Source organism: Myotis myotis, unplaced genomic scaffold (genome assembly GCF_014108235.1).
Source record: "Myotis myotis isolate mMyoMyo1 unplaced genomic scaffold, mMyoMyo1.p scaffold_m19_p_10, whole genome shotgun sequence".
Lineage (NCBI taxonomy): Eukaryota > Metazoa > Chordata > Mammalia > Chiroptera > Vespertilionidae > Myotis > Myotis myotis.
The window spans coordinates 27,312,866-27,326,961 of record NW_023416314.1 but is presented as its reverse complement, the minus strand read 5'-3'; the positions used below and the strand labels follow the sequence as shown (position 1 = coordinate 27,326,961).

The following is a 14,096-nucleotide window of genomic DNA, read 5'->3' as shown; positions in this document are numbered from 1 at the left end:
CTCTCGATCCTTCACAGCTCAGCTCAAGTTCTGTCTACTCTCTGGAAGCTTCTGGGACAGCTTCAGTCCTCAGAACTACCCCCCTCTTCCAAAGTCTGTAACCGTCACTTAGTGCCAGGGGAAACAGGTGTAAGCGCATTCGCATGTTGTCTGGCAGACTGTCCCATCCCGGCACCTGGGCTAGGCAAGTCTTCATTTTGGAAGGCAGCTATGCTCACCACTATACCACCAACGCCGACGGCAAGTCTTCATTATGGAGTGTGTCTTCCCCCCAGTGTGACAGCCCAAATGTCTGCACACATTGTCAAGCGTCCGAGGAACAAAATCACCTCTGGCTGTGTAGCACTGTTCAAACATAATTCCACCATATCAGCTAGTATGATGCACGCTTTGTGAACAAACTGTGTTCAGTCACAGCCTACTTTTCTACCTTCATCTTCCTTACTTCAGTTCATTTTTTAACTTATTTTGCACTGCATCTTTACCTTTGGAAAACACTTTGAACTTAAAACACACACACAGAGGGGTAATACATAAACACTCATCGCTTCTTTTAAACCTTGTCACAACCCTTGATAGGACTAGCATCACCTTTTAACAGGCAAAGACACTGAAGACTAGACATTGCTGTTCAGTAATTGGACTCAGGTCCAAATAACAAACATGGGAGAAGCGAAGTCGCAGCATCGGGAGTGATTCCAAAGTCCAGTACATTTTGACGGCACAAGGCTATTCTGTTTACTTTCCACTGACTCATCCTGTTGCACAATTGAATCTTAGGCTGCTGTCTACTAGCTCTTGGGAATACTGTGCGTTTGTTATTACGGCACAGGCCTAGTTATCGGAAGGACAAACTGGCTTTTCTCTTAGGTCTCCAGAAATCCCACAAAAGAGAGAATGTGGGTACAAAAATCTGATACTAGCAGCATTCACTTCCTATCATTGATCTTTCACTATACTGAACCTATTCAATAGTTTTGAAGGTTAAGAAAATATAGTACAGGGATAAAATAAATTATCTCAATGATTCCTTTAATGCGCCACCTTACCTTCCTGGCATTTCCCGCATTTCCTCAGGGAAAGGCTATTTCTCCAACTCATTTCTGCTCAATTGATTGCTAGGATTTCTCTCTCTTTAGACCGTTTGTATTAGGGGAAGGAACAAGTCGGCTTTTTCTATAGAACTAAATTTCAAAAAACAAACTGCCTTTTAGGAAAGTTGAAAATCAGCATCATAGTCTCAAGATCAGAAAAGGAGAGGTTAAATTTTTCACTGCTGCTAACTCTTAAAAGCACTTGAAGAAAATGGATCTCAATAAATGGACTTCTGAGAGGAAAAAGGAAGAGACAACAAAGGCATGTGTTGCATTTTCTGTCCAAAGGCTGGTTCATCTCCTGCAATTTTCGTGTCGCATGGCCAGGGCTGCTGAGGTTTCAATTATCTTACAGCCCAGGCAATTTCAGGCAAATTTACAGTTTCACTCGGAACTACAGTTCAACGAGGTCAATATTTTACAGCTAATGAAACTACGGTGCAATGGCTAATGTCAAGTCCATCCACTTCCCTCAGAGCAGAAGACTTTGATTTATCTAAAGCTCTCCTGTCTTGGTCAGGAAGCTTCTATCCAAAAATAAATACTTACTACAATTAAGAAATATACATATTAGCATCACTATATTTAGAAGAAAACTGTTAAAGCTTCCAAACCACAAGGATTAGAGTTTACAGCATTTTCCCCCAAGAGACCAGAAAAGGATTGGAGAGTTGGGAAAGATCTTAGAAATGATTTTAATAGAGCAAGATGAAGTCATTAGTCTCACAGTTAGAGTTTCTTTGTTTTTCTTAATTCGGAGGCAGTGGGTACAGTAGAAAGTTCTAGACACACTGGGGCCCAGATTTATCTAGACACACTGGGACTTTGGAATCAGTCCCGATGCTGCGACTTTGCTTCCCTAGACACACTGGTACCCCAGACATGTTATCTCACCTGCAAAACCCGTTTTTATTTCAAGGACAGAGGTGGACTAGATGACCTTTGGCACTGTCCTGTGAATCTGTTATGCTTACCTTATCCTAATAGAAAAATTCCAAACAGGAAAATCCAGCGGTTGCCACCTTAGATTAGCCTTACTCCTTTTGGATTCAGTTGGTGACCTTCCTCTCCCCTGGGGTCTGATTTCCAGCTGTGCTGTAGCATCTGACCTGATCAGCTCACACTTGTTCTCTCCACAGGGGCAGCAGCGGCGGTGTGGTGGGGAAGTGAAACCTCTACACCAGATCAGAACTGTCTAATTTGTACTTTTCGAAAGTTTTTTTCTGTGGGATTCTTTGTACCAGTGTCCCTCTCTTGCTTTTTCTCTCTCCCCCTAGGAGGGTAGACTTTGTTCATTAGCAGAATTACATCTTAGCTGCTTCCTATAGCAAATGATTGAGTTCAAAAAAAAGAGGACTTATTATGTTCCAAGCACTGTTCTGCATCCTTTGCATATCTGAAGGCATTTAATCCTCAGAGAGCTCTGTGAAGTACATGTGTATCCCTTCCTATCCAAATCTATTCCCTTCTCGCATTCGGTGGTGAGAGGTCAGAGTTCCTTGAGCTTGGAAGGCTAGGAAGATTTCATTATCTGAATTTAGTTTAGTTTGCCCACTTGGGATGGTGAAAAGCCTTATCTTAAATAAGGCAAATGATATCACCTGAAGGCACAAATCCATTTGATTCCTTTGTTGCAACAGCAAGGGTTTAGGTAGGAAGAGTTAAATGGGATATCTATTCCATTATCTCCATTAACAAATGAGGACAACGAAGCACAGGTGGTTTAAGGAAACTGCCCAAGGTTTCATGGTGGTTCAGTGTCAGTCAGTGTCACAGCTGAGCTAGACGCCCGATTAAACTTAGTTTCTCTTTGTGGTCAGTGGTGTCACCCATGCATGCTTTCACTGTAGTGTTTCTGGGAATGTCTTTGGGGAGCTTAGCCAAAATCGCCATCCCGTTTTTTCCATAGTTTAATTTGTCAGCCGACTTTGATTATTTATGTGCTATTAACACCAACAAGAACACATTTTAGAATGAAACTTGTTGCTATTTGTACAGTTTAACAGTTTAATCACAAGGCTGGAGGAACCGCAATGTTTCATTTAGTCACTGTCTTTAATTCTTCCACTGCTGCTGAAATAAGTGATCTTTTCTGTATTATAGACACATGAGAAGCAGACTCCACGCAGATAAATGCAGGTGGAAGTGCAGTGTAACTTGAGCTCTCATTGTGGGCAATCCTTGCCACCTCTGAAGACTTAGGGCCTCTTCAAACCCCTGCTTGTCTTCAACTCATCGTGCTGTGAGAGCTGCTTCCCACTGCCAGTTAGGTTCACACCTATGTTTAGTTTTTCAGTATTTTCTCAAGTACTTAATACATGATACCAGCAATGATTTTCCTGTGGGGCTGTCAGGGCCCTCAGAAAATTGTGCAAAACCATGGGCAGTCTGAATCTTCATGACTTGCTCTCTTATGCGTCCGCTAACTGCTGTCCAATAGAAACCCAGAGGATAAGCTCAGGTGTACTTGTTAACAGTCATATCTGTTAAGCTGAGAGGTAGTATCTATATAAATTTCAGTGAAAAATAAATGCATCCTTGATTTCATATTCTTTTTATGCTTTCACATAGCGACAAGGCTAGGCATAAAGTAGGACTAAAATTACATTGAATCAGTAACAGTAACAGAGGAAATACTAGTCATTGGAGTCCTCCTGGAAGTTCTGTGTCACCATGTGGTGAAAAGGTCAAAGGTATGTCTCAGTGTTCCAAGAAAGCACAAGAAGCCACACCTTAAGCTCTCAGTAAATTCCTGGAAGGCCACTTCAGTTCAAGGAGAATAAAAGTGTCATTGTAGTGAATCAATAGTCATGCGAAGAGTACACGAGGTTTAAGACAAAACTCTGAGACTTAACATGTCAAGGTGAAATTTCCAAGTATACACCTCGTATCCCTGAGGATTTTGGATATTCTGGTGCAAAGTGCTGAGGTTCAGTGTCCAGTTGCTCAAGGAGATCAGGCCTTAGATCTGGGTGCTATTCATGCATCACTTACTTACCGCCTGTGTGACCTTACGTGAGTTAATTGAACTTTTTCTAAGCCTTAGTCTCTTTTTTCTGTGCAGAGGTTTGATTGCATGATCTCTATTTACGGTCTCTTTCAAAAGACTTGTGGTTCTTATGTATGTTTTAGAGCTTTGGCTGCCTAATTTTGCCTAATCAATCATTTCTAATAGATGACACCTGTTTACTCAGCATAATGGTTTCATATCACTGTGAAATATATCTTAGAGACCCAAAGATCTGTCCAAATCTAAACTTCTACTATTCTACTAATTAAGCTAATACTGCTCACCCAATGAAGGCTAACCAATACTTCCAAATTCAAGATAGACCATAAGAAAATGTAACCAATATCAACATTTTGACCAAAACTCCTTTTTTTTTTTGTTACGACTTTTGGCTCATCAACTATACAGGGGATGATTTTAGCATTCACTAGCCATTATTTGAACATATTCCCTATCATAAAGTTTAATAAATTTTTGTTTTTAATTAAAATACCCTCAAATGCTTTTCCTTCTTAAAGTACTTATATAGGTGACACAATAAATCTGAATTTAACTGAAGGAGCCAATGGCAGAAGTTCTCTTATGCACACACATACATTCTACAATATATATCACTTGATCATTTTCAAAACATATTTTTTAATTTAATAGTCCTTGCCATAATTCCTAGATATTTTCAAATAGACTTTTCAAAATATAGCATGTTTGAATTAGAAATGATTAGCAAAATCCATTAGTGCACAGTTCACCACCATCGTAAAAAACTCATTTAATTGAGTACTTATAAAAATTAGGTTAGTGGCTAATGGGAAGGTATATTAAATCAAGGGCAGTTTTAATTTTGAAGGCAAAAATCTCCATAAGAATCTATTTGTAATCTTCTGAAGCTGCTGCAATAAAATCTCTAAACTGTGAATAAATCATCCCCTTTCATGACTGATGGTGGTCAGTATAAAATGCTGGGTGGTTCATGCTACAATTTTGGAATCGGTGTGGCTGCCATTGCTATGCTTTCAATTGCACACTCATCAGTCCCTCTACGGATCCGGAAGTAACCTTGCTCACCCCAGCTGGTGCCCCAGCTGTTTTTAACAATCCAGTAGTCCAGCCCAGTTTTGGGGTCAGTGCCATAGCCCACCAGCAGGACAGCATGATTAGTCAGCTCAAATGGATTGAAAGGGTCCTTCAGACCAGTGTGGTGGTAGATCCCCTGGTTGTAGTGGAGGAAGTCATCATAGACTTCAAAAGCAACTGCCATGGGCCCATGATGGACCAGCTCATGCTTCATCAGGGCTTCGTTGCAGCCCCCGTAGAAACCACCCACATAGTGGTACTCAGATGTGTAGTAACGAAAGCAGTCCTCCTTCATTTTGCATGGCGAGTCAGTGCCTGTGTAGGGGAAGCACGCCTCTTCCACCAGCCCGAAATCTTGGGCATACTTTCCTGCAATGAGGTATGGGAAGCCGCCTTCACAGCCTGTGGAGGAATAACACAGAGTTATTACCCCTTTATTAGAAAGGGACACAAGGAGAAATTGTCCCACTTCCTAGCCTCTCTTTCTATTCCATTAATTTTTTTATGCTACCTGGAAGTTGTACCTGGCTTAAATGTCACTTCATTCATCTATCTATTATTAGCCAGCTCACTATCCTATCATCCCTATCTATTTACCAGACATTTATTCAGCACTTGAAGGTACCGCTAGCATAGTGGTTAGGTGGGAGGCTCTGCAGCCTCACTATGTAGGTTCAAACCCAAAACTGTGTGAAGAATGTCTCTGTACCTCTGTTTACCTATCTGTAAAATACAGATAGTAATATCACCTTTCTTGTAGGATTAAATTAGTCACTCCATGTAAAAGCAATAAAAGTTCACTATTGCCCTAACTGGTTTGGCTCAGTGGATAGAGCATCGGCGTGCAGACTGAAAGGTCCCAGGTTTAATTCTGGTCAGGGGCATGTACCTTGGTTGCTGGCATATCCCCAGTGGGGGCTGTGCAGAAGGCAGCTGATCGATGTTTCTCTCTCATCGATATTTCTAACTCTCTATCGCTCTCCCTTGCTCTCTGTAAAAAAAATCAATAAAATATATATTTTTTAAAAAGTTCACTATTATTGTTCTTATTAAATATCCAGACACCACACTGTGGCTCTTCATAAGGGGAAGGACTGTCTTGATCCATCACAATCCCCAGAGCCTGGAAGTCACAATATCCATGTTTGATAAGTATTTCAGAAAGAATGAAAGGTCCACTGGCAAATAATCATTCTCCGCTGGTGAACTGAGAAACTTTCTCGTGGCCAAATCCAGGGTTGACAGAAGAAAACTTTAACATGGGAATGTTTCTCTCTGAATGAATGGCAATCAGGCTTTCTACATACATTACATATGCCCTCTTCTCAAAAACATACTTGCAGAATTTTTAAATTATCCTAAAGAAAAACCAGTGCTAGTTTGGTTTTAACAAGAATTAGGTTTTGGAGGGAGACCTTAGTGGAAACTGAAACTCTAAGGGTTAGAAGCTGTGTGGCCTTTAAAAGGTTATAGAACAACTTCATGTCTGTTCCCTGTCTATAAATTGGGGATTATATCTACTTTCAGGGTTTGGGGCATTGTTGGGTAATGTATGTAAGAGATTCCTAAGAGGCAGTGCTCATGCAATCTATAGTATAACTATTGGGGGTGCAATAAATTCCATGAGAAACCACTCATAAATAACTGATAGGGGCAGACTTGCACCAGGATTTTCTGACTACAGACATTGGCTCTCTCTACTACACCATCCTTTTATCTTTGCCAACAATGGCCAACCACACACATAGGAAATAGTGCCTGAAATACAACACTTACCTTGAGCATACTGGCTGCAAGACACAACCTCCTGAGGACTCAAGATTGGCAACTGGGTATTGTTGGTTAGAATACGTATTCTTGCTTCCAGCATACCCATAGAAGCAAATGAGTAGCAGCTTCCACAAGATGCTGGTGACGGAGAAAAAAAAGATATATAACCCAAGAGACCTTTGAAGTACTCACAAAAGAGAAAAAGCTCAGTGGTTAAGATATTTTAATATATTTACACTCAGTGTTGCTCAAGCACAATGAAAGAAGAGTCAACCAACAGACATGACTGAACTTAAAGCAAACATTAAGATTTCAGCTTTTGCATCAAAAGGCAAATGTTACTCTATGGGGCTTTCCTTGAGAATATTTTAAGAGAGGAAAAAAAAAAAAAGAACGAAAACTTCCTAACTTCTGCAAAGCATTTGACAGCATTCTTGATCATGAAGAAATGACCTATGTCTGCAGAGCCACCAGACCGAGAGAAAACGGACTGAGGGATATAAGTAAGCTGAGCTTTTCAAAAGCAGCATTTTCTAACACAGCTTGCTGGGTGGAACTAACCCTAAGATGGGCTCAAGGATGGGCATATGATAGAGAGTTTGATTTAACCAGGGTCAAGGAGGCAAAAGACAACAAAGCCCAAGAAAGAACGAGAATAATTATAATGATGAATATGGTACTAGAGATGTCCAATGAGGAAATAAAGATATAAGACATGGAGGTAGTAAAATTAAAAGACTGATTCCAAGTGAAAAAGGGTAACAGCAGTATAGCTATGGTCCCCGAAAAGTATTACCGAGAGGAGAGAAGAACATGAAAATAGCTGATGGGGGTAGGGAGAAGAGAAAAGAAAACAGCTTCATTTAACACCTGAATGCTCTGGCAAAGACAAAATCAATTTACTTAAGAAGAATATGCGAGGAACATAGTTGCTATTTCAAAAGAAGAAAAAATATATTATAAAGAAAAATATGTGAACAATATTATTTTTCTATGTTTCTTCAATGTGTGGTTAAGAAATAAGAAAATGTGGCACGCCGAAACCGGTTTGGCTCAGTGGATAGAGCGTCGGCCTGCAGACTGAAAGGTCCCAGGTTCGATTCCAGTCAAGGGCATGTACCTGGGTTGCGGGCATATCCCCAGTGGGAGATGTGCAGGAGGCAGCTGATCGATGTTTCTCTCTCATCGATGTTTCTAACTCTCTATCTCTCTCCCTTCCTTTCTGTAAAAAATCAATAAAATATATTTTAAAAAAATTATTTTTTTTTTAAAAAAAGAAAATGTGGCACATATATAACAAAACTGGGACTTCTACTTGTTATAATTCTAGAAAGAAATGGGCATAATGTTAATATTTCTATTATTACATAGCCTCTTTGTCACTGATACAAATTTAGTACCAAGATATTGGTACTAAATGCAAATATACACAATTGGCATGTTGTTCACTTTACTAATATTAGTTACCAAATTATCTGAATAGTGAGCACTCCCTTATGCACATAAAACAAGATTAGTGAATTGACATATTACAATCCAAAAAACTCATTCTACGTAAAGAGAATGCTGCATTTGTTCTATTTAATAAAGCTAAATTTCACATTTTAGATACTGTTTCCTTAGAAAGAAAAATACTCAAAAGAACATTATGCATTCAAAATATGTTACTTGGAGAAGGTAACTGTTGATTCTCATTCCTCCCTGAGTGCAAAGTTGTGGGAAACTGATATAGGGTTGAGCCCCAGACTGACCTGCTGGCAAAGTCACAAACAAGTCCCAGCTTAGAGGGCTCAGTCCTCTTAGCATAATTAGGCTTGACCTTATAACACTCCCCAGATCTTACCTGGGAAGCTAATGGGCTGAGGGAAGTGCAGGGAGTGTAAACATGATCAAAACAGATGAAACTCACAAGAACTGTAACTATGGTAACCACTGCATTGTTTACCTCAGACTATAAAAGGTCGGTGAGGACTGAGCAAGGGTGGAAGTCCTTCCTCTTGAGTTGGACTTACCCGCCTGGTCCCCCAATATTTCCAAATTATCTCTTGTCTTTTCTATTTCATTTGTGTGTGGCTCCTCTTCCAGATATTGAACCCTAAACCACGAAGGACGTGGAGGGAAACATTTACGACACAAAGTAAATCCAGGATACTCTATGCTCAGCCTCCAACATCCTAAACTCTATTTGAATTACTTATATTGTTTTCCACAAACTATACTGTAAATTTCCTTGAGTGTTCACAGGAAATTTGTTCTCTTCATCTTGGTGCCTGATGGAACAAGGGAACGCAATGCATGTTTGTACAACAAAGAGTCGAGTTATGAACAAGATATGTATTTGTATCCGGGGGGAAATGACTTGAATGGAAATTGTGAACCTTGACTTGTTTCTAAGCTGTAAGGGAGACACAACCCTAGGGCCTAATGTGAGCCCTCTCTAAGAAATTCAACAATATCAGAGGTCCAAAACCTAGAATCTATTAGAGCCCTACTAGCCTTTAACTGCTACCATTTCTGACGTTCCCCCAAACTCTCCTAATAAACATCTCAGATTTACCCATATCACATTATACACTGCTTTTGCTGTTGGGGGATCATCTAAATTATGGACAGTAGAAGACAAACACTTGTGATGGGCCAGTGTAGTTTGTTGGGGAACACATGACACTTGATTGGAAAGTTGTAAGGAGGACATTCTGAGAAAAGGGAAGTGTGTGGGAGTCTGCCTGCCCTGTTTATTGGAATTCTGACTTAGGGGAGACTTAGGGGAGTGTCGAAGTCAGTGCCCCTAATTATTCCCTGTCCTTTCCAAACAAGTCTGTGAATGTGCAGATCCCCAGGTGTTTGCTGGAATCCTTATGCTTAATCCCTGGATGCCATTGCTTGAGGACAATGCAAACACATGTGTCCTCCCAAGATTACTCACCCGACTGATTGTATCTAAAGATAAAAACTACAATAAAAGGCTAACAAGGCAAGCAACTGAGGCTGCCTGGTTCCTTCAGCCAGGCCATCCCTTAGCCCTCTCATTCACAATGAAACTGTGTCAGAGTAATCTGTTCATCCGTCATTCAGGGGCTGCTGGTAAGCCCTGGCAGTAGCTCAGTTTGTTGAGCATTGTCCCATGCACTAAGAGGTCACTGGTTCGATTCAGTCAGGACACATGCAGTAGGGGGCATGCAGGAGGCAGCCAATCGATGAGCTCCCATTGATATTTCTATCTCTCTCTCCCTGTCCCTTCCTTTCTCTATAAAATCAATAAAAACATACTTTTTATAAAAAGACAAACATTTGGGAGAAGGCCTTGGAATTCATTTAGTTGTACTAAATGAATTATCACTCACTTGATAATGCATACACTGAGACTTGGAAAGAAGCAATAACGACCTGTCCAAAGTCACAAAGCCAACAGATGGCAGGGGCTAGTGCCTAGTGTCTGCTAATGCAGGCCTAGTGTCCTTTTCAGTTCACAGGTCTCTATCTACTTTAATGAATCTTCAAATTCCCTTTCCCTGTCATCTAGTTACTAAATAGACCAAAATTAACTTATACATTTTGTTTAAACCATCCAAATAACACTATCCTTAGGACCCTCCTTAACTTTCAAGTGATAGAATGTCAAAGAACTACATGAGTGACAATAAATAGCCAAAACCAGTTGTTCCTACAATGAAACACAGGGTCTTGTAAACAAATAACATTCCACAAGAGTCTGGAAATAGCCCCATTTTGGCCACCCAGGATTCTTGGCCCATGGCAGCCAAGGAAATAACCTCTCTTGGTTATTTCTGACCATCCATCATTGTGGGGGTGGGGGGACGACAAGTCACATGTACATTCAAGAGATCAGAATGTGCTCTGTTAACAGAAAAAAACATGGGGATGAGAAAAGGAGGTAACTTCCCTCAAGCCCCTGTAGTTCCCAGTAGAATGTGTCAGCTGCCGAGGTAATTAATGACTTTCAAACACCAAAGCCAGAGCCTAGATTCTAAAAGAACCATTATCCCTTCAGAAGACTAAGGGAGGTCTGGCCCAGACAGAGCTCTGCAACAAGCCAATTTTCACAGTCTCAAGTAAATAATGTGACTTTTGCAAGATTTAACAATGTTCAGCTGCACCTTCCAACAGCAGGAAACATACAGAACTAGTAGTAAAGAGTCAGAATTCCTACCCCTTCCTGCCTCCCACTTGCTTCGTCACTCAGCTATGTGACTGTGAATAGGTCACTTGATCTCTCTGGCATTTCTCTCTATCTTGTATGTAAAATGAATAGGGTGAAGCAGACAGTTTAAGGTTCCTGCCTTCCAGCATAAACAGCATTTAAAACAAGTCTGAAATGAACTACATTTTAAACATTAGCAAAACACTCTGCACTTCCTAAGTAGCGTGACCTGAGAGACAGCCTCTTCTCTCATGAAGATGGAATAAATAAAGGCAGCATAGCTGGAAGAAAAACTAAGGAAGTTCATGTCTTCCAATTTCCGAGCTCTCTTGCCTCTCACACTTCAAAGTCAACCCAGCCATTCAGGCTGGGGCTTAAACCTGTTTCTAAGTGTAAAGCTAAAACCTCATTTGTCCTCCTAATGTCTCTTTTTTTTATTCATCTTGATATGCTCTCTGCATAAAGTCGTGAATTCCCTTAACTGCAGCTAATTTTGAATTCTGGGTTATACAGAACACTGGTGTTCTTAAAGTTAGTGGAAATTTCCAAGTTGCCCAATTAACAGGAAGGGAAAATATTTTTTTTTTCCAACCGAAAGTACAGAAAACCAAAAGAAAGTCAAAAGAGGAACCTCTAAGTACATTATTTTCCCAAGTACCGAACAAGATTCTACAAATGAGGAATCAATTGCAAAGCAATTAATCTATTGAATCCTTCTGTTTTTAAATTACCCGTGCCTCTGTACAACTCACAGTTATAACTCTCACAAAATATGGGATATGGAAGACAATATTAGCTTTTCAAGCTATAAGAAAATCAACATTAAAGAACTTGGCTTTAGAAAGTCTAATTTCCTTCCACTGATTAACTGTCTCATCACTAGTTGGTCATTGTCTCATCACTAGTTGATCATATCGTTTGGGGAGTGAGAAGAACCAAACTTTTTTCCCCACCTTCTCCTAGGCTTCCACTGAGTTTTAAAAACACTTTCTCAAATAATTTTTCATATTGTATTTTAATGTTTTGCTTGCAGGTCTTGCTAAACTGTGAGTCTCTAGGACAAGGACCATGTCCTATTAGTTTTTATATCCTCAGCCACTACCAAAAAATCCTAACACAACATCCTATATAATAAAGAGCTAATATGCTAATTAGACTGGACTGAAGAATGAACAGTGGGCGGGGCTTTGGGGCCACGAGCCGGGGCTGTGAGGGCCGAGCCTCTTGCACAAATTTCATGCATCAGGCCTCTAGTATTCTATAAACATGCAACACAACAGAAGCAAACCTGTGCTAGGCCCTCATAATCAATACGACATGAAGTAGTTACTTAACCATTTCAAATAAGTATAGGAAATCTGTTTGATGATAGAGAAAAATTTAATCCTCTCTTTAAACATCAGTCCTTTCATTTCTCAATTACCTTCAAATTTCTCCCATTTCCAATCCCTCTTCAGCAAGAGAGAAGGTAGGGAATGATTTCTACACTTTCTCTCGAGCTGAAGAGTCCTAGAATAACTGGTACCAAGGGAAGACCTCTGGTGTCAGCTGGACAGGAACCTTGCTGACTGGCTGCTCTAAGACCTGCTCAGAGCTCTGGGCATTTAGAACATTTTGCAAGAATTCAGTGAGGACGGAATTGAAGGGTCAGTGGTGATTAAGTGGGTCAGGCTGATTATCACTGAATTTTTAGGAAAGGGGAAGAACAATTTATCTTTGGATGTTATTAACTTATAATGTTCTCAGGAGATACCAATCAGATTGTTTCAGACAGCAAATACTACACATATTTTACAGTAACAAATCAGTCATATGTACTCTAATTATCTTGAAATTGAGCTTAGAAGTAATAAACCTGAGTATTACGTAAATGATTCCACAAGTCATTGTTGGCTAAAATTTAGGGTAACAAGATAATTTGCTACCAAGTGCTATTAGAGGAAGAGTTATTAAATGTATTCATTCTGTATCCAATTTCTGGAAATAACTTATAAAATGGAACTACAGTCATACCTTTGGTAAACCCAGGCTCCGCTCCCAGGCCACCGTTTTGGAAGCTGGGTTAATATTTACCAGAATAGGTAATATCCTGACATAAAATAAATGGAAAGGTCACAGATTAAAAAATCTACCAGAAAAAAAATTATGGATCCATTTTCTGGCCTTTTATAGTACTTAAAGACTAAATGATGGGGTCAGGGCAGGGAGGGGGAAGACAGCTAGCAAAGTGGGATTGTAGACAGAATACCAATTCTGTCTGTATACAATTCTTTGTTTCTACATGAGTCTCTCCTTACGAGGAGAGCAAATGAGTTTGGCTTACATATCACTCTGATTAATCCCATTAGCTACATGGAACCTATATCGAGAAGGATAATTAAGAAATTCTAAGCTCAGTTCGACGAGAGCTTATCTAGTACCAAAGTCTGTTGTGGATACAAAAGAAGAAGTGAATATTCATTGGCCGTATCATTTCCATTTCTTTACTAAAGTAAATCATGCCCATTTCATCTCTGTATCTCCATAATCTACTGCAGAGTTTAGCAGATAGTAAACGTTCAATAAATGTTTCAGAATAAATTAATGAAAAATTAGACTTTTTTTTTTTACCTTGGTTTCGAACAGGGGTAACAAAATTGGTACCATGAACATTTCTCCAATCCCAAGATGTTGGCAAACGTAAAAGCTTTTCATGTATTTCAGCAGTTAGTGGTGCAGGTTTGGGCCTAGGATGGAAATATACATTTGACATCAATATACAGTCTTTCCTTTAAGGATGATTTCCTAACTTCTAATTCCGTAATTTCAACCTCCTGGCTGGCTAAGATACACATTCAGACTCAAGGGACACTTGTCTCATCAATGTTTCAATGTGTGTATTGCACAATCATGTGGCAATCTACATAATATCTCTATTAAAGAACTATGTTGTGTGGCTTTCATTAAGCATTTCTTTTTCATGATCTAGTCATTTCCCCCTGTGAAA

General features: G+C 39.8%; 1 protein-coding gene across 2 annotated transcripts in view; it reads right to left on the bottom strand.

The window, feature by feature from the left end:
* Nucleotides 1-3,632: 3,632 nt before the first annotated feature.
* Nucleotides 3,633-14,096, bottom strand: part of CTSC (cathepsin C) — a 45,558-nt gene continuing 35,094 nt past the window's right edge. For both annotated transcript variants that reach the window (XM_036324728.1, XM_036324729.1), the window contains 3 exons: nt 13,721-13,836; nt 6,955-7,086; nt 3,633-5,580 (listed from right to left, as the gene is read on the bottom strand). In XM_036324728.1, the coding sequence (XP_036180621.1) occupies nt 5,078-5,580; nt 6,955-7,086; nt 13,721-13,836 (751 nt within the window). In that variant the 3' untranslated portion in view covers nt 3,633-5,077. The remainder of the gene's footprint in view (nt 5,581-6,954; nt 7,087-13,720; nt 13,837-14,096) is intronic.